Source organism: Adelges cooleyi, unplaced genomic scaffold (assembly GCF_023614345.1).
Source record: "Adelges cooleyi isolate 19-005CV unplaced genomic scaffold, UGA_ACOO_1.1 ACOO_flye_CR_arks_rails_tigmint_CR_PRNA_108, whole genome shotgun sequence".
NCBI classification, from domain to species: domain Eukaryota; kingdom Metazoa; phylum Arthropoda; class Insecta; order Hemiptera; family Adelgidae; genus Adelges; species Adelges cooleyi.
Genome location: NW_026095761.1, coordinates 18,545,481 through 18,567,994, shown reverse-complemented (window position 1 = coordinate 18,567,994; position 22,514 = coordinate 18,545,481). Strand labels below are relative to the sequence as shown.

The 22,514-nt window shown below is 30.4% G+C and overlaps 1 protein-coding gene across 1 annotated transcript in view; it reads left to right on the top strand.

The window, feature by feature from the left end:
* LOC126842157 (uncharacterized) overlaps positions 1-22,514 on the top strand; it is a 33,092-nt gene that overhangs the window by 6,402 nt on the left and 4,176 nt on the right. Inside the window, exon 2 of the mRNA XM_050579047.1 lies at positions 9,350-9,451. Coding sequence (XP_050435004.1) covers positions 9,350-9,451 — 102 coding nt within the window. The remainder of the gene's footprint in view (positions 1-9,349; positions 9,452-22,514) is intronic.

The window sequence follows — 22,514 nt, the reverse complement described above, 5'->3', positions numbered from 1 at the left end:
AATACAAATATCGATAAGAGCATTGTATCTAATAACAATTGTGTACTTGAAAATGAATGTTTAGTTTAAGAGTGGATATGATTAGGGTTACATTTGTTACATTTTTGTTTTAAATGTATTCACTTTTTGTAATCTCTTGTGGAACCAGTTGATATTGTCTATTTAATAAAACATTTCAATTAAACAATTTTTAGTCGTTAGATAAAAATTCTCTTCTATATTGGAATCTATAATGTAAGAGTGACTAAACAATTAAATGCTCTCAGTTTGTTAGTTGTACATTCACTGATTTAACATACTTAACATACTACAATACATTTAAATGACAATTACACATAGGGCTTGACAAATTAAAGGCACGTGCTTCCACAAGGACTTAAACAAAAGTAAAAAAGAAAGCAGAGTTTAAACATTATGTTATCTTTATAAATTAGTCACAAACATAAAATAGGTTTATTTATTATCCATAAATTACAAAGCAATAGATATTTACAGTGTGCATTATTTTTTTTGGCAAACTTTAGAGGATCTATACTCATCGATTAATATGTCATCATACTCTAAACTTTTTGTGATGTGCGATTCAATATTTAATATAGCGATACTGTTTATTTAATGCACTGGTCGCTCTGAAAAGCAGTTTGATACGGGACAACATAGATACATTCTCAGAGCAATATTTACATAAGGGATTGAAGGGTCTTCAAATCCTTAATTTTTAAGTGTTAGACACATCTCTATAATTGATTCACTAACAGAAGATGGGCTATGTACAAATCTGATGGCACCTCTAAAAAATTGCCAACTAGAGCGATCGCCCCTCCCCCTCTAAATACTTCACTGTCGTCTCTCTTTATAAATGTATTGCTATTCCATGTATCGTTGTTAACAATATAATGAAATATTTTCATTGCCTATTTACTCACTCACACATGGCAACCTAGAAATTGACTACGGTCAAAGTGTAATTTTCCCCTTTTTTTTTTTGGGGGGGGGGGGTTCGTTAATGAAAATCATGTTTGATCACAGATTTTTTTGAGAAAATTGTAAATGTTATAGTACCACTGTTCTAGATAATATACCTTAGGTCTAATTTCCCCGACCTAAATCCCTAAAATTTTGCTTAGAAAAGTGAAATAAATTCTAGTTTTTCTATTAGAAACGGGTTAAATTCCACACAAATTTGAAATTAGTTTGACTTGGTAGTTGTTAAATCTTAAAATTGCGCCAACCAAATTTTTTAAAACTTTCAGCCTTTTTCCCAGGAGGAGGGAAGGTTGTTGAAATTTCGGGGTTTTCCTTGTGCGATTTTGTTGATGAAACTTTTCATACAGAAAATGCTAAGGTTATAAGAAATCGAAAATATTTTCGAAAAACATACACTTGTGCACACATGAGAATTTTTTAGTCATTATTTTTTGCCATCGATAAATTTTCATACATTTTAAGCAAAAAAATACGTCGATCGAACGATAAAAACAATATATAAAATTGTCAATGTTCGAATTTCTCATTTTCTTTTTTTTACACATCTTAGTGTTACTTTTTACTTCGAAAATTCGAAGGTCATAGTAAAGCGTCTAAACTTAAAAATGTTATCGAAACGGATATACTAAACTTAAGTATGGCTATCGACGGATATTATCAAAGGCAAAATCCATTACAATTTGGGTCGGGACTCGAGATGGGCCGAGTTGATTGGATGTGATAAATTCACTTTTTAAAGAATTAATTAAAACCTTAAAATGGTACTTGAGCACTCAAAACTTACTGGGGCCACTCTAAGGAGTATTCATAAAAAAATATTGGAATGATTTGATAATTTTTTTTTTTTTAAGATTTAACATGATATTTGTACATAAGAGTTCTAACTCCAGACAAATTTTCAACTGAAAGGTCCTAAACACCCAAAAAACAACTTGCATCCCGCCGCAAGGGGGTGGGAAATGGAGCCAGACTGCCACAACTCAAGTTCTGAGGAAATACAACTTAAAGATTGAACCTGCTCCCAAATGGTTAATTTTATCTTTGAAAGCTTTAATTTTAATACTTTTCAATTATTTTTTTGTTACCCGGTGCTTGTTATTTTAATTTCAAGCTACTTAGTTAAATCTCAGCCAGGCACCACAATTTGAGGTGACGGCTATTTAGCAATAGATTTTAACAAACCAAACTACTAAAATATGGCTACAAGACAAAATGTGACAGTTTGTTATTGTTTCACCAGTGTCATCTGGTTAGGAATTATTATCAAGTTGAAAGTTAAAACGCCTCAAATCGAAATGAGACAGTCTTGATTTATTATGCTTAAGTATAAAAAACTGTAGCAGTGTTATATTTTTTTTTTTAACCGAAAAAACCAAAAAATGTATTACAGAAACGTTGGTTGGGTTAAACGTCAATTCACGTCTGGCCGGACACGAGGGCATATTTTGTTCCCTTAACCCTTTTTTTCATCTACCTATTAAATTATGATAAAGACAATTTTGATCTGATATACCATTACATAAAAAAAAAGGAAATTTTACAATTTGCACGCCAAGAACTAAAAGGATTTTTTAGACCCTTAGGAAAAATGGTATGCCTTTCCGGTCGTTATTTTGCTAAATTGTTTCTTATGACTACATTTTGCACATCGATAAAGAAAACAAAATGATAAATCGTTGTAAAGCAAACACCCAATATTAATACACGTGTACTTTCGAGTATATAACAAAAACATGTTATTCTACTTTTTTCGATAAATCAAAATATACTAGAAAATGTATTGATTCATTAAGGGCAGGGCACTAGTTTTCTCTTAAAAAAATTGCATTTTTGTAGCTTTTATAATAATTGGAGACACTTAAGTTGGTGTTATTTTACAATATTATAAAACTATTACTAAACATTTACCTTTTCTATTTTTTTTTTCACAGCTCAGTATTTTTACAGAAGCGTAGTGCCAGCAGAAAAAATAATACCTCACTCCACCCTTCCTCCCGTCCTAAATTTTAATGTTTAATAACTCCCAAAGTAATTAGCTGGTTATCGACCGGTATGCTATTCAGAAAATAGTTCTCAGTTTAAATAGTAAATTAAATATGTACACAAGTTACTATTTAAGTTTTTAAAAGTTGATAGGCTTATGGAAAATAATAAAAAAAAAGGTTAATGTTTAGTATTTTTATAATATTGTAGAATAACCAAAAATGTTTTCAAAAAAGAAATACTACAAAATTGCAATTATTCTAAAGCGTACTCATTCCATCTTTAAACCATGATGAAAACATTCGGTTTGAGTTTAATAACATTTTTTTTTTTCAATTTTAAAAATACCCATTGCTGCTTCGTGTTTCGCTCAATTTGAAAATATTTAAAATGGCAGAGACCGTTTCAATTTCAACAAATTAGGGGTTCCGTTTTAGGCCAATACGAACCAATAAGTCATTAGGCATAGGTGTATAAATTATTTTAATAATTGTTAGAGAGTGAGGATTTTGTATAATTTCGCACATTGGCGCATGTGTTTCAAAAGTTACATCGAGTTCAAAAGCAAATAAAGATTTATATGTACGATTTTCTATGGAAATATTATTTATCGAATTCTCGCCTAAGCACTGACTCGAAAACACAATTTTTTTACTATAGAAAAACACTTGGGTTGTTCGATGTGCGTTCCCATTTCCACTGTTTACATAAATTCGAGGTCTTAAGAAATTCATGGCCAACCCGACTTATTGACTATTTTCTAGAATAATAAAAAAAAAAACAATTTACGTGAATTGTTTTTGGTTTTCTTTGTAACACAATGTTATTTCAAGGTCTTTGTAATTTTTTCCCCTCCGGTAAGAGGATTTTAGGGAGGGGTGATTTTGCAATATCTTATAGCAATTTGTGTGAATAATAAATTTAGACAATTATGTTAATCCATTTTTTGTTTTTTAGTAAAATAGAATTCGATTGGACTTTGAAGTTTATTATATAATTTAAGAGTCTTTTAATAAGTTGGATTATTATTATTTTTATTTGTATAATACATAAATAGTCGCGTTTGCATTAATCGAAGTAATTGTTCAGACTTAAACGGCAAAACAGTTCACTAATCTGCGTCGAAGCTAAAAATTCATTAAAACCTAAAACTTATGCTTGGGCACTCAAAACTTACCGGGTCCAATAGTATCCGTTAAAATGTTGACATGATTTGATAATTTTTTTTTAAGCATTTAACATCTGCGAAAAACAGTTTTCCGGCAATTAAAAAAAAATTGTACTCCCGAATTTTTTTATTCGTCTAATATGTTATGGATACATAATATTAGCTTGACTGAAAAATGTTTTCAACTAATAGGTCTTATAAGTTATAATTACGGCTAAAAACACATGGCTATACAGACAAAAAAAAACCTACACCATACAATACAAATATATTTCAGATACCAGCTGTTGACTGTTGATTCACCCTTACTCAATGCAACCTACAACCTACTACCGTAACCTAACCTAACAGTAGATATTGGAAAAACAATTTATAAAAACTATCACTGTGTCTTGAATCAGGATGTGTGATGAAGTTTTTTGCGGTTTGACAATCAAACAAAGCAAATACTGTTAATTTTAAAATGTCGATAGTGTTTTAAAAAAGTATTTAAATAGCGAAAATTGTAATAAAAATAATTAGGATTAAACGAAAGATAAACGGAAGAAGTTAAGACGAAAACAATTGCTGGTTGATAAAATAATTTTCATAAAAAAGGCATAAAATTGTTGATGTGACATTGCCGCCTAAAGTATATTTTATTTAGTAGAAATACGAAATAGGTATTGATAAAAGAACTGTGAAGGCAATAATTTACTTAAAATTAGCCTATAATTATTGCATACAATTAGTTGGAATCATGTTTTTGAGAAAATTCAATTTTAAGATTAAACCTGCTCCCAAATGATTAATTTTAATACTTTGCAATTATTTTTGCTACCAGATGCTTGTTGTTTGAATTTTTATGCTACTTAGTTAAATCTCAGCCAGACACCAGAATTTTAGGTGATAGCTATTTATGTCCACTCCACCTTTACCCAAATGACGGTACTAGTTATCATAAAATTTAAATTATAACTTAATATTATATTAATGTAGCGAGTGAGGATGTTATAGAAAATTGGCAAATAAAATTTAACCAGCACGACGATAATAAGGATAGTTTGATCTCTAAGGGTTTTTTAGAAACTATTATTCGAAGTCAATAGGTATCCATACTAGATATATTTAATTGTTGTTAAATCGACACAGCAATGTTCTGCGTTCATATCGTTATACAATCAGTTGACATAAATATTTTCTGGATATGACCAAATTGTATTTAAAAAAATGTAATAAATTGTAACCGCTAATGACGATTTTTAATTTGTTTGCATTTTTCCATAATTTTGAATTTCCTTTGCTTTTTTTTTATGTATTAAATTAAAATAAAGAGAGCTTTTTAATGATTTACTGTTACAACTTTTAGTAAGTTACATATAAAAAAATGTAGGTACTGCATTTCACAATTTGAATTTATTTAAAAAGAAAATCAAGCGTATTAGTTTGCATTTAAGTTTAAAAAGTCCACCTTTTTTAGACCCCCCAGAAAAAGTACTAAACGTTTTCAGCCGTTATTTGGCTACATTCGTTCACTTTGACTACTTTTTACTCATCTATGATGAAAACAAAATAATATATTATCGTTGTAAAACATACACCTTACAATAATATACAAGTACCTTCAAATTTGCTACTAAAACCTGTAATTCTTGTAGTTTTGGTAATTGGAGACACTTCAGTTTGTGTAAAACAATGTTTTCAAAAAAAAAAAAATAAGCGTATTATCAATAATGTATCACCCTGTATGTATATATATATATATATATTTGCGTTTGTGAGATTCCGTTGATCAGTGGACTTATTGGTCCGTCTTGACCTAAAATGAGGCCCCTAATTTTTTTAACATGGTTATGTCATTGGGCCGGGGGTCAATTGGACAATCTGCGCGAACGCTAAACGTTACCGAGTATATATATAGATATCGCGTTTTCAATTGTAATTTTGTGTTAATTGAGTTCGGCTAACGTGTGGGAACAACTGACGGTGGATTTTTATTCAAATAATTGGTGATCAATTGCATTTTTCATATTTAATTAGATTAAATTGTTCAAACAAGGGGTATTATCAACACATTTTTAATGAACTCCGTGGTATAAAGAATGGAATAACAAAAAATACATTAGGAATTTTTACCAGATTACCCAATCAATAAAAAAATTGAATAATTTTTGGAAACTCTTATTGGAATTCATTATATGTGATTAAAAATTACAGTCTGGCCAATAATATGATATCTCTAATTTAATGTTGATACATTAAACTAGAGTCATTTGAATGACTCTAAAAGAATTTTCACTTCATCCGTGCGTACTGTTTTTTTTTTTTATTAAATTATTGTTTACTGAATTTTTGCCTAAGCGTTTACTCGAAAACATAGTTCTTTTACTTTAGAAAAACACTAGTGTGATTCAATGTGCGTTTAAATTTTTCAATGTTTGCATAAATGAAATACAGTGCTCGTTTGTGTTAAAAAAATTGTACAAAGCCAAAAGACCGTGTCTATTTTTTAGATACCCACGTTAAACTTGCATTTTAATAACGGTGTACGATAATATACTTATGGTCTTTAGAATTTCAAAGCCAACATGACTTGTTGACGATTTTTTTAAAGTTACGATAAGCCATCTATGTGAATCATTTTTTATTTTTTACCATACAATGATATTTCAAGGTCATTGTGATTTTTCCGCCCTCGGATAACAGTATTTAGGGAGGGGTGATTTTGGAATCTCTTATAGCAACCTGTATATTAATTTAATTATGCTTGTTAAGCTATTTTTTTGGTAAAAGAGAATTCGATTGAACTTAGAAGTTTATAACGTCAATCAAAAGAACCGTAGTATTTTGGAATATTTTAAAAAAAATGAGATTTCTACATTAACCGTAAAGCATTTGAAAGACTTTAAATCAATTATTTAGATAAATTGGGTTTTATAATTTTTATATAAATTTCCACTGTTGAATTAATAGGTTTTGGTTAAACGTCGGTTTGTCGTTAGCTTCGTTTTTAATAATTGTTTAAAACTAATTTTTTTTCTCGTTTTAATTTACTAAAATATAAAAAAAATATGTACATCGTATAATATATTTTTTTTTAATTCCATCAAAATCTTAAAATTGTACAGCCATTGAAGGAAAAAATAGGACAGTTGTTTAGTATTAGTTTTATTTATTCCGTTTTGGAGGGACCCCATTACCTAAAATAGAACATCTATACGCAAACATTAGCTGTATTCCCGAATTTGTTTTCCGTTTAATATGTTATGGATACATATGAGTTCTAACTACTGACAAATTTTCAACTTAAAATTCCTAAAATTACAGCTAAAAAACTAAAAAAACAAAAAAAACTGGACCTCCCTTCTAGGGGGGTGGGAAACGGGTTTAATTTAAATTTAATACAACTGACGAGTGCGGGCATACCAAATAAATATTCCTTATAAATTTTAACTCGATCCGACAATTTTTCTCGAAATTATAGCCAGTAAAAGTTCTAACTTAAAAACTGAAATTTGTTATTTATAGAGTTGCTACTCGAAGGAATTGGTCCAGTATTAAAAAATTTACAGGGTATACAGATAAAAAAAAAAGCCCACATCAGATTTTTGAGGATTAAGGATTTTTAGATTTAACGATTGCTCGAATAGAATTTCGTCTGAGACTTTATCAGTTTTATTTATATAATCATATTATTATTAAATCACTAATCCTATTTATTGTATATTTCAGAACTATGTTTTTCAATTTCATCTGCTTGAATAATATATTGACATACAGTTATGTGATCTGGAATTAAGTTGGTGGAAACAAAGGTAATTTTATTTTGTCTTCTTATATATATAAGATATTAGATAATGAATTAGAGATCAAAATAGAGATACTGGATTAGAAATGGTCTAATTGGCTGCGGGAGGTGAGAAGAGGGCAGGTTAGAGATAAGAATTAAGAGATGGTCCAGCTGGATTCTGGAGGTGCGGTAAAAGATTAGAGATAAAACGATATTAGAAAGTGCCAAAAAGTACCAGGGTTATACTTGTTAAGACATATCCATGTTCCTATAAACTTCCGTGCAGCTGAGGTCACGGCCACTTTTTTTTCCACCTCCTCCTAGTACAAAATATCACAATTAATTTTTGTTAGGACTTTCAACTGTACATTTTTTTGTAAATAACCTTTAAATTAGTTGTGTTAACTACTTCAATGGTCGTTTTATTTGTTTATTTCCGTGTATAGTACAAGCTAGCGGAAAAAAAAATTTGGACATAAAACAATAAGAGTATATTATTATACTTCGAACGTTTTAGGAACTACATTTACTACGTTAAATGACAATTTTTATATGTAAACATAGTATTTTTTTTACATGTAAACTCAGTTGTATTTTTGGGGCAAGACACATAGTCACGTTATGAGTTGTATACACTGTAAACGAAAACAGTTTATTCACTTTCTCAAACCGACTAGGTATTATGGCGCTCTTTCATATTAAGTACTTTGTATGGCTTTTTGCTTTTTACACTCTAATTGAGTTCTCTCATTCCGGCCAGCCGGAAGACGATTTTGTCGAATGGGCTAAAACTATGGATCGAGGAGGTTATAGCACCCCTATTTCGTCACAATCTAATATGCGTTCAACTCTAGATGGTTACAGGAAACAATTTTACAAAGAACTTTTTTGCAACTACGTGATAACTGCTACCGTCCATTTGCATTTAACAAAGCAATTTTTGGTGAACGTGAATTATCGAAAATTGCTTTGTTAAATGCAAATGGACGGTAGCAGTTATCACGTAGTTGCAATAAAGTTCTTTGTAAAATTGTTTCCTGTAACCATCTAGAGTTGAACGCATATTAGATTGTGACGAAATAGGGGCGCTATAACCTCCTCGATCCATAGTTTTAGCCCATTCGACAAAATCGTCTTCCGGCTGGCCGGAATGAGAGAGCTCAATTAGAGTGTAAAAAGCAAAAAGCCATACCTTTGTAAGAATATCTTACATTCACAAACGAAGTCAATCAGATATTAACAGTTTTGTTGAACGATGGGCACGAAGATAGCCGACATCCCATCACAGATGTTATGTGGATATTACTCGTGTACTGCGAACTGGAACAAACATTTTTTTCGCCAACCTCTTTCGAGTCCCTTTCACAAGCAACCAAAAATCACATATTGAAAACTCACGACGTCGCAGTTCAACTTGCGCCAGGCAATTCAAAAGCTGAAAGGTGGGTACCTTGATCGCACTGTTGTCAATGGGTATGTATATTATTTGCTGATATCATTGACACACATCGGTTGTAACGTTGCTACGTCGATCAACGTAGATGGTAAAAACAACACTTGCACTCTGAAAAATGTGCTAGGTATCGTTTCTAAACATGGCTTTCCTGGTCCTGAAGAGCTTAAGTGTTCAATAACCCTACCTTCAGTAAGAGAGAGTCTAATTGGCGCCGACGTGTTAGTCAAGTACGTAGAACACTTGACAAGAACGGTCCCAGCGATTAGTTTTAAAGCATTTAATTCGTTCGCTGTGGTCGAGTCTTCTGAGAGTTATAACCGCTTAAAAAAATTGGAAACTGCCAATGAAGATAAGATAAAAATATAGATATTACAATAATCTTTGATATGTGAATAAAAATATATTTTTGTGTTAAAGCTCCGATTGTATTGGACATTGGAATAAAAAAAAAAACTATAATAGAATAAGTTTGGGTTTTTACATTGTTTACAAACATTTTATGGGAATTAGATAATTAGAAAAATGTGTGTTTCTTTAAGTTGTTTATTTGTACAACATAATATTATAATGTTAATTCACACCATATTATATATTAGTATTAAATAAATGGAAATAGATTTTTGATTATTAATAAACAATATTATACAAAATATATGATACTATGTAGCTACTGCTAAATTGTTTAGTTATTAAACCGTAATATATTTGTTTTAACTAAATGAAATAAATCATTATTCTTGATTAGTTCTCTCATCTGTAAATGTATTGTGTCGTTATAATTGAGCCTTCGATTATGGTTACGTATACTACTAAAGTGGTTGTTGAAACTTTTATTTCCACGTTAAACGGTTAATTTACAGAGGATAACACACTCAATGTCTTTTTAAATAAAGGCAATTTTAAAGGCAAAAAAACACAGGCTTAGAACTTCTGATAGTTGAAGAATCTCAAAAAAACTGTAAATTAATTTTCATTTTCTTCCTATTTAATATTAAACAGATAATTTTCAATAGTGCTATATGGTTTAAAACAATTTTGTTATTGTAGTCTAGTTTAACCTACAGGTCTGTTTTTTAGGTGAGTCAGTATTTTGTTTTTTTATGGCTCCGGTTACATAAGACTAAAATCGAAGACGGTCTTTAGTTTGTACTTATGTAGCGGTTTTATTATTGCAAAAACACAAATAATGTAGGAAATGATACGGTTACACATACAGCGGGACTTGGTTTGCGGTTAAGCAAATAGAAACTGCGCTGTACAATAACAAGTGAATATTACCTATAGTATTTTTTGTGGAAAACAGCTTATTCTACTTCGAACAGTACGTTTTAATAGTTGCTATCAAAAAACTAAGTTGGGAGAAGGTAAAAACAAAACAAAAATATGAAAAATTTAGATCACATTGGTAAAAAAATATGAAAAAAAAACATTTTAATTTCTTATTAAACCCTATGAGATATTGAGTGGTTCACGATAAGTAGATCATCCTGTATTATGTTTGTGTAGTTCAAATATTTATTGAATAAGTTTCATTTGTGTCATCACGTAACACACAAGAACAATAGAGTAAAATAAATAATGTATGTTATTGGCTTTGATCGAGAAGAACAATGTTACTTATCGGAAAAATTGAGTTGAAAAGTTAAACATGTACATTTTTTTTATTATACATGATTTTATATTCTAAAGTCAATGTTCTAAACTAATTTTAAGTAGTACCACTTTTAATCACTAGTAGGTATGATAATAATATTATGATTACAACATTGGTTGTGACAATGTTACCGCCGGAATGCGTACATAGGTACTTTAGAGAACCCATAAATTAAAACCAAATCGATATTAATTCTACTGCAATACCAATATTGCAGCTTAAAATTAGGACCTCTTTATAATTTATACGCGCAAAACGGATAATTCGAATTAAAATCCAATAAAACATTCACCAGAACACAAACCGAATGGACTAACGGCATTCGAGTCGCCAACGAATACAATAACCAATAGCTTTTTATAGGTCAATACGTTTTCATAGCTTTACAAACCCTCCAAAAACGCATTATGTGTACTTACATAAAAAAAAACATTCATTTGAAATGAAATAGCATGCAATTGTTATTTGGCCGAGTCAACAAGTTTTTCGCGCGCGACTTTTATATTTTGAAAAATCATACTTACATTGTAATAGCAGTTTACAACAGGTATATTATATGCTTTTTAAATGGAGTGTCGCATTAGTTATTAAAATAAAAAAAAAATAATATTATTATAAAATATGCAATAACGGTTACCGCAGCACAATCATGTTGGATACACTGCTATGTTCTTTTTTATTGTAAAACTAGTCGATAGCTGTTTACCAAGTGCATGTGGCCGTAATAGGATCTCTTAATGAAAAAACCGTGTCGGCGAAGTTCGGCCAACATATTTAGAAATAAAAGAACGTGCTATTTGATGTCAGCATATAGATATATTATTAGAGGGTTTTGCGGTAGTAATCGATTCTCTCCCATCAATTCCCGACACTGCTGAGAGTTCGGGATCTTCCCGTGGGACTAGTTTTAGTTAGTATAAATCAAGAGATTCTAAATGGGCACCGGCCACTGCGGTCAGCCGTAGTCCAATGTATAGAAGTGAAAACTCCTCGGGTCTGTGTACAGTGGAAAATTTCTGAGAGAAAAATGTGTATATGTATTTTCATTTCTTCTATCCCGTGGAATATCACTCGCGTGTTCCTGTGGGGATGAAAATATAATTCAGGATTGGCCATCATTGGTCAATGATCGGAGCGGAGCTTTGTAAAAATATAATCCATTTGATAGATGTAAAAGTGAAAAAAAAAAAACAAAACTTGCCACAAATTTTATTATTTTCCTCGATACATATTATACTGTACCTACATTGCTTTCATAACGTCATGAGGATTGTTATTTGTAAACTTTAAAGATATGTTTTATTTATTTTTACTTTTATCCGGGTTAAAATTGATTTTAAAAGTTTTAGTATTTATTGATTTTTAAAACGTTCACGTTTAAGTGCTGGATATTATATATATTTTATTTTGTATTTTTTAATTTTCAAATGTTACTTGTTAGCTTGCGTTTAAAATTATATAATATTATAAATGATTAAAGAAATTATCTGGTTTTTTCCACGCATTTTCAAAATTAAATAATCTTAACGATTTGGCGTTCACGTTATTTATGTTTATTGGTCTAGAAACATAAAATTGACAAAATCAGTTCGGAATACAGAAACGAAAACACTTTTTTTATATGTCTGCAAATTCTATACCAATATGTTACGTGCTCAGAGTCGAGCAAAATTTTTATAAGACAGCAAAAAAATACATAATTTTTGTTTCGCGAATAACATTATTTGTAGCTCAATAAATAAAATATATTAATTAGGTTATTTATTATTATTAGATAAAACGTTATTTCAGAATATTTCAAAATCGTTTAAAAGAAATTTCATAAATAATGTATAAAAATATCATATAAAATTATATTTTGCTTAGCCATCATAAAATATACCGGTGCTTTTATTTTATCTTAGATAATTACAAAATTGTATCTACGTTTGTTATTTAGAATTTCAAACGAATTACAGCTAATAAATAAAAAGCAAGGCAAAAGAAATTTTGGAGGCGGGCAGGTTACATCGCTTCGGGGATTATTAAAACTGAACTATGAAATATAAATGGTTTTATTGATTATAAATGTGTTTATAACTGTATTATTTGATATATTGAGTTAGAGGTTTGTCACTTTCGTCGAGGTTTCACTGTTACTTGGTGTATATAGATTGGGATTAGTTGAATTATTTGGTGTTTCGACGAATTTTATTAAGGAACAACGCACGAGTTGGACATTTAGCCCATTTATTATTTAAGCTTTTTATAAACACAGACTTTATCAATATCCCTTCTCTTTTTCGATGAGACAAAACTTTTCTCTCGTGTCTCGTTCACGACCGACCGTAAGGTTATTCGATTAGCCACTAACTGTTTCTTAGGAGGATATATTACGCTGTGGGCCTAACCCTCAACACTGACAATTGTAAAGTCATGATCTTTTCTAGATCTCGTGAACTGAATCGATCACAATTGTTATTATCATCTTAACGAATCACACCATTGAAGAGAGTTTTTGTGATAATAATGTGATACTTAACATGCGTCTGTCGTGGATGTTTTGTATCTCTGTTCGGTCGAGAGCAGTGGTCAGGGTAGTGTGATATTTGGGCTTAAATTTTTTTGTTTTTCTAATTTTATACTAATAACGTTGTCGGTATTTGTAATGTTATCAATTTTATAATCATTTTTTTGTGTTCATTTTTTATTTTATTTGATGAAAAAATTTTACTGTCACAATTTTGCTTGTAATATTTCGACTAAACGAATAATGTGAATTGTATTAAATTCTATGAAAATATATACATATAATATATTATGTAAATCGGCATAATAGTTCTTTACTTCGGATACTATTACTACTATTACTTTGTCTCGGTGACGTATGGGGTTGGTGGCTTTAAAATAATTGATAAAAAAAGTTTCGAACAGTATCACTACACGTTCAAGGTCTGCAAAGTTCAGGAGTAGTATATATATATATTTATTTATATTATTGCTCGTTCATTACTTTGTCGCGACTCCCGAAGACCCGGGTTATAAAGTTTTTTTGTCACTTTTATTGTCAAAGTAGGAAGCTCTTTTTGTATGCGCAACTTGGAAACGCTTTGGGTTGGGTTATCGGTTTCGAAAGATATATTATATATATATATATATATATGTTTATGTGTGTTATTATGTCCTTTTTGGACCTTTTCGTTTTGTCACGTATTTTGATGTTTTATATTCCACTTCGCGTCTTAAATATCATTTTTGCCAATATGTAATATCGCAACTTTTTTTTTTTAGGGTCAAGCCAAATACTATTGTTATGTATACTATGTATATATTTTTTTTTACACAAAATTCATGGCGGATTTAGCGAAAAGCAAAATTCGATTTTCATACCGCACGTAATATACATGGATTTATTGATCGGACATTAGCTGTCAAAAAATACATATATATATATATATATATATATATATACATACTTTATCTCTGTATGGAAGTTTTCTCGATAAATATTGTCTAACCTAAAATCGCACACGGTTTATGGTACACGCATAAATCAGTGTAATTTTTGACCGGTTTTGGTTTGTCGGGTATGGAATTATTACTACCAAAAAGTTGGCGTTGTAGTTATTGGCTTTCTAAACATTCGTACTCGAGTTATGCAACGTTATTCGATTAGAGATTTTTCCAGTAATGTACCTAATTGGGGCAAAGTATACTTATGTCTAGTGTAGATAACAATTTATTAAACAGTACTAATAAGAAGTACTGTTGTATAACTGACATTTAGAAAAAATCGAATAAATGGTCTTACAAAACTGTTTATTACAATTTTAGTCAATTAACCGTCTGTACGATTACCTATGTTTACATAGTACTAACTAATTACCAAACGGCTATTGGCAATATATCAGTACAGACATGTATGATTAAAAAAGGTTACCGGTAATTTTATCCAATTGACATGATATCGTGAAATTTCAATTATGATCGAATGACTTTTATTTATCGAAAAAAAAAAATACAATCAGAAACTTTTAAACACTTTCCAGCTACAAACAATATCTACAAAATAATAACGGATTGAATCATACAATTTTTTTCGCTCATCAATTAATGTTCGTTTCTGTAAGCAGCTCGCTGCAGTATTTGTTCTAATTAAAACCCACCAACTCCTTACTGACCAAGAACTTACATATGATATACATACATTGACATGATCAATGTACATATGTAAACGTTTTCTTTTATCGTATCCGATATTAAAACAATAATTTAGGGTTATTTTCTTATGGACAAGAAAGACTCTTAGTCATAATCGTTATAATAAGTTTAACGGGCATTGTATTTCGGTGTATATAATCTCACTGCATGGCGGTGTCCGTCGGCTCTGAGTGAGTGGGGGGGGGGGGGGTTCCTTTCAAGATAGGATTATTATTATTTATCATCGGTTATATTGTCGGAAGGGGCGAAGAATAAAAGTTAATGAAATTGTCGGTCAGCATTACGTCCCCAGGAAGGATTTGCGGGATTGATTGATGACCATCTATTGACGACCTCCGGTAATCCATCAATTGCAGATGATAAACTCGCCCCTAGCTCACAATACATTCTTAATCCCCGCGATATTATAAATACATTTAAAAGTTCATACGTTAACGTGTTACATAAAATAAACATAAAAAAAAAACGATTTCAAAATTCTCATAATAATCGACGTCTTTTTTTGATTTTTATTTATATATTAAAAATGTCGTATAACGCGACTTATAATATTATTATGTTTGACAAACGACAATAACAATAATAATTATCAAAATAATAATATTGTAACACATTCCCCTCGTTACCTCATGTCGAAATTTGTGTGCCTATTTTTTTGTTCGGCGGCAAATATTCTTCCCACGCGTTAAATATATTTTATATTATGTTACTTTGTTAATAGGATTCGCAAAGTTTTGTTTTTAGTTAGTTTGACGGATGGGATTTATTTTCACTGACTGACAAACCATAAAGTTTGTATCAACCAAACAAATCGGTAAACAAGATTAGCTGTTCATGTCTTAAATAAAACAGAAATAATACATCGACGATATCACGTGCAACCACAATTAATTTATTACCAAGTTATCCCTTAAATTTTTTAGAAAAGGTTAATTATTATTATAATTTTGTAGCATCACACATTTAATATGCGAATACTTCTTTGCGCTTTAAACACTAAAACATATTACACATAATATGCATATGAAATTTAGTCGCTTGGAAATAATATTGTTATAAATCAATTTTTTAAGAAAATCACTTTTTCAATTACAATTTATCCGCGTCACGGGTTGACGTATTTATGATTATGGTACCCTCGGGGCAAATTGATATTACGGTATTTTTACAATAATTTGTAGCTTGACAGGTTTTTATTAAATTATTTCCAATATAGGGCATAAATAGTTGATAAATCCATCATCAGTACGGAGTTTATTTGTTTAAAACCACGAACAAAAATATAATACACTAATAGCTATACATCAGACAAGAATGTGTAATAAGTGTTTATTTTCAGAGCAGAGGAACGGTGACTATTGCTCTGAGTGGTCAGCGTGACTGAATAGGCGAAAAAGTTATGCACTCCTATAGGAACAACGGGTCTTAAGTCCTCATCGATTACACTTTCATTTTCCCAGTTCCTTAAATTCTCTCTTGGTTTGTCATTGTATTGCGATAGACGTCTCTGTCAGCAGAAGCTAAACAGTTTTTAGTAAGGCGACAATAAATATTAACACCGACTGTCTACAATAGGGGGACCTAATGTGTTGAAAAGGTGTAAGGCTCGGTAAACATTCTCAATTCTCGACGGTACAACAACAGCCGTAGGTACTTTTAACTGTCGGTCGGAATCGAATGGAGTTAGCGAGTCAACAGCAAATAAATACTATGTAGAACGAACTGCCAATGCCGCCAGTGAAATCCAAAACGGCGCGTCGTACGGTTTAAAGACACTTGACAGTCACAGTACAAAGAGTACAATATCTAGACTGTCTAAGCCACGGTATTACAATTTATGAAAAAAAAAAAATAAAGAAATTATAAAAAAAAAGCGAGAGAGAAAAAAATATTTTCCCTCGGAATCGAATAATGTTTACAGCATGTATTTCAACTCGGCGGAATTTCAAGTGATTTCTTTAGGAAACAAAATTGTGCTTGAAGAATTCCAAATGGAAAACAATAAAACGTTAATCGCGTCTGTCGTAAAACCAAAACCCGTCGGCGCAGATGTTGAGAAGCACGTCTCGTCAACATTAAAACCGAGTTAACACCGTCGGCTTTAATCGATTTTAATTAACACGGTCTTGGCTGTCCGAAACGATAGGCTAAAATATAATTGTCTGTGCCGATAGACACTGAATATGGTTCCATTCTGATGGAAACACACTCATCGGAATGATTTATCGAATCCACTTTGTTCCGCGAACTCGAGTAATCGACATAAATAGTGTTGTACACAACAACGGAAAAGTTCGGCCGGTTTTAATTTTCCCATCAAGTGTTGTTGTAGGTGTACAGCTGTAATCGACAGTTGGCCGCAACGCGATGGATATGTATTTTGTTACAATATTTTCCCAATGGTAGGTACGCGTTGTAAAAAAAAAAAAAATTATCAAAATGTTACCTTTCTATATATTATTCGGGGGGAAAAAAAATACACGCATTTATCTCTTCGTTTTTGCAAAAAAAAAAAAAACAACAACACGAGGGTATATTTTTACAGCTCTAGCCCGAGCTTCTAATCCCTCGGCCCGTTTGTCCCAGACTACATTCATTATTTTGACACAATGTGCGCAAACAAAAGCACCAAAAAACATAGGGTTTTTCACGAATGTTCACATTTACCAACTGTTTTCTTTTGCGTTTACACAATGTGTTCTGGGGATTGTTCGTTAGAGATAGCGATTCCAAAAATAAAATTGTTAACCGCACAAAAATACGAGCGAATTATGCAAATCATTTTTTTAAACACATACAAACGCCACCGGAACTATATTTTACACGCATTAATAGTGTATGATTTATAGAGGCGAAAAAAATAATTGCATAATACCACCTCTCCTTCAGTATGAGTATACAGTATGTTTTACCGACATATTATGCTAATGAAAACTCTTGAGCCGCGTTCGTATAACATTATATACCGTTTGAAGTTAACATAAGCGGTGTTAGAAACGCGTCGTTTTACTTTTTGTACATTTCTATGAACTAACTATTTTTTTTAAATATAATCATCTATAGTAGACATTTACAATTTGGGAAATTTGCGTTTACATAATTATTTGAACGTTCCAACCGAAACTATTCAAATTAAATACTATTAAATAACACACATTTATTTAAACAACTTCTTAACATTATCATTTGAACAATTTCCAAACATAATTCTTTGAATAATTTCGCAGTGTCACAAAAAAATTATATCAAAATGGCCACTGATAAAAGTATATTATGAAACCAGCCCTTCAAAAATATTACATACATTCTAATATTTATTAGGCTAGAAAAAAATGTAAAAAGTTAGACTCGCCATTAATTAGAAATCATTGCATTAAGCCAATTAAAAAAAATATATTTTTAAAAAACAATACCTATGATTTCTTTTTTATATTACCCAAAGTAATGTTTAAAAAATGCTTATATTACAATTTAAGCCTAATGTAGTTTTATTAATTCTTAATAAAACATTTCAAACACAAATGTATTACCACAATAATCTTTATGTTATTTAACTATTATTAAAAAAAACATATTTATATATAATTTAATGCAGAAAAATAGGAAAGTATAAAGAATCTGGGGGAAAGAAAAAGGTCAGCACGGCCTTTGCATTTGGTCAGATTTTCTACCTGTTCATAATACTATAATATACATACATATCACCTACTACTGTATTCATCATTTTTGCACGAAGGCAATTCGAATAAAGTTAGGGGTAACAAAATAAAATATACACAGATATGAGTATGGGGAAAATTGAATTCGTGATGTGCATTCAGCTGGCACTTTGTAGAAAAATAAGTCATGGCAAAACGACATCGTCTAGAATATAACACACCTTCAATTTACTTCCTGTCATTTTTTTAAGGCAACTCACTTCATCTCCGACTATTGTGTCCGACATCGTAAATTTAATCCCGAGTATTTACAGTATTCTCGTTGGCCTTAATATTTGATAACATAATAACACATATTGTAGTAAAAAATGAAACATGTTTCTGTTTCTATTTATTATTAAATAATATAATATTTTCATTTTATATTTTCTGTGTCGATCAATAAAAAGTACGGTAATCTCTCTTTGGTTAGAAAATCATTTGTAATGTATTAACTTATTTTTCTATAATTATTGTGGCTAAGAAACACAATGAAACAATTACATTTATTTTTATTATGTAATCGCAAGACTTTATTTAAATGTTTAAACGTTTTAAAATAAGAAAATACAAATATATTTCCCATATCGTAGACATTTCATTTATAAACATTGTACATAAAATAATTGTATGTTTATACTAAAATGTTTTATTTAAAACACACTGAAAGTTATAGCTGCAAGATTGTAACGTTTTATATAGATTTTTTATAGAATTTCGTTGCCAATTGAAAAGAAACATGTCGGTTGAAATTAAAACAATTATTAAAACTGTATGACTTTTATGCTTTTTAAAATGTCAGTGGGTGGTTACTATTTTCAAGCTATAAGTGAAGCTGGCCAATTAATAAAAAGTGACATTTCGAACGATTAACTCTGAATTATCATTATTATTATTTGTTTTCCACTTTACCATTATCATAACGAATATAGGTTATTTTTTTTTTGTCACGATAAAACTAATTTCACTGCTATATAATAATCCTTTTTTTTGTTTTTGTTTATCGTCTAATTACGTTGCCGGATCATTTTTTTCCAACTCGAATTTTCTCAGCGAATGCAATATTTTTTCGCCAGACACTTTGGAAACTTTTGTCGTCTGCACATTACATTAATTACTATACCTACCTCCGGAGAGAACTAATTATTTTCATTCGCGTTAAAAACTTAAGCTTTCCATTTTTTCCTCCGCTTTCCAAGCTATATCGTGCCTATTACGGTGATTACTGTACATAAAAAATGACGACGGAAAACATTGTACCATTAAGATTGAAATATTTGGTTAAGATATTCTAATTTTGTACGCGGGCACCATCTAAATAACTGAGCGTTTATACATATTAATGCTTAAGTCTTGTGGACGGTACTTTAAGGTTATAATGGTATTATTAATTTCCGTAAAGCCAGTATAAAAGTTTTTGCAATTTTACCGAGTATAAAATGTTAACATAAATAGAAAACATTAAAAAAAAAAAAAAAAAACGTTTAACGATAAATACATTTCCCGTGGTTTTTTCTTATTTTAAAAGTGGCGATACCCGCCATTGGTAATCGGATTCGGTTCGTTCCTATATTATTACCTCTTAAACGTTGTTTTAATATTGATTTACGAGTATGGTGTTTTGTCACTAAATTCGAACAATGAACTGCGATAACAATGAAACAAACAGTACTTTAATTTGCATGGTATTATGCACGTCAATGCGACCAATAGTAGAATTCCAATCGATTGATTAAATTGTGTTGTTACAGTAAAAAAATAACAATTAAACCGTCGTGGGTGGGACTACTGTAGGGACTGTAGGTGTAAAAGAAAAAAAAAATCGTTTATAAAAATTAATATAACTATTTTGACTCGTAAAGTAATATCTAATAGATTAGACTTATAATACGATCATAACCGTCTAATGTTAGTAGTTCGCTTTTTTTTGTAGGCGGTTCTTAATTCACCCAAAGTGAAGTTTTTCTTAAATTTTATCAAAATGTTATGTTAAAAAAAAAATTGTACATAGATTAATTTCGTTAATTTTAGTGACTTAATAATTTTAACTTACTTTACTACACTATAATATCATCTACATGAATTTCCTCTTGTAATCTGCAGCATATTTTTTTTGTGTTTTAATTGTACACTTAAGCATATAGGCGTCACGTTCTTGTTACTATATACACACCAGTAAAAATAGCCTGAAGTAGACTTCTATGTACATTTTAGTCGAATCGTTGCTAACCACGAGTACTATGAAAAGGCAACAACAAATAGTGCTAATGAGAGGGTCTCGTCCTTTCTCAAATGAGTGCTCCAAAGATCTCTGTCTAATTTTACGATTCTGTTTTAAATGGCCAAAAACCACGACAAACCCTATTATTTAACTAAAGTATTTATTTTATAGTTTATTTACTTAGTACATGTACGGAAATTATTAATTACTATACATATTATACATGTATATGTACTAGTGGTGAGAATCCGAAAATCCGGTTTATTAACAAATACGCTATTTAAGCCATTTAAAAATCTTATAAATATTATTACAATTTAAAGCTGCGCATCTAAGTAAAATAGTTTGAAGACAATTTTAAAAAATGCTTAACTTTGACTACAAATTGCTTTCGGATTTCAACAAATCCAAAAGCAATTTATCTTTTTGGTGTTGTGTTTTATTTTGACATTTTCATAAAAAATATTTTACTTGGGCACGTATAGCTTTATATTGTAAAAAAATATTTAATACTTGTACTATTTATAAGTGGCTTAAATAGAGTTCTTTGGTGAAAATCCGGATTTTCGGATTTCCATCACTAATATGTACATGAATAAAATATGTAGGTATTCAAATAAATGATAAATATTAACATTTATTAATTTAAACGAGTTTTTGTTGATTATGAAACTTTAAAAATTGCAAAAAATGTTTACTTAAATGTATCTTACATTAAATACACGTATTTGGAATAAATTGTAAAATACAATTTTTAAATGTACTCTAAATACGAATTCGAATACTTAAATATAGTATTTAGACACTTTTATTAGAACACTTTGCAACAATGCTCTAAGATGTGTTATAATACAGTTGTCATTTGATACGTCAAGGGACATATTATATTTATATTACTTACTTATTGAGGACATCAATGCATTTATTCTAAGCTAGAATTAATTCTGAATCCACTTTATATGCAATTTTATTTGGTTCTGGAAATGGACAATTATTTTTCAAATTTATTACTCTACCGTGTCGTAGGTACTAGGTATAACAAACGAAACAATTACAATATTGTTACTTGGAGGATCAGTAGCGACAATAGCTCATGTTATTAATTACCGTCTACGAAATGTTGTGTAGTAAATTTTTAAAACTTTCATTTTGGCACCTTATCAACGCCGCCGGTGGGCGATGGATTGCAATGCCAATAAACCGTATTCCTAACACGCCTCGCTTAATGGTTTTTTGTCGCGCTCGACTCCTTAAAAACAGACAGAGAGGGCAAGAGTACGACATATATATATATATATATATATTTATCTTTATATATAATACACACAGAGGACGGTTAAAACGTTATAAGCGCCCCGGTCGGAAAGTGAATGTGCGG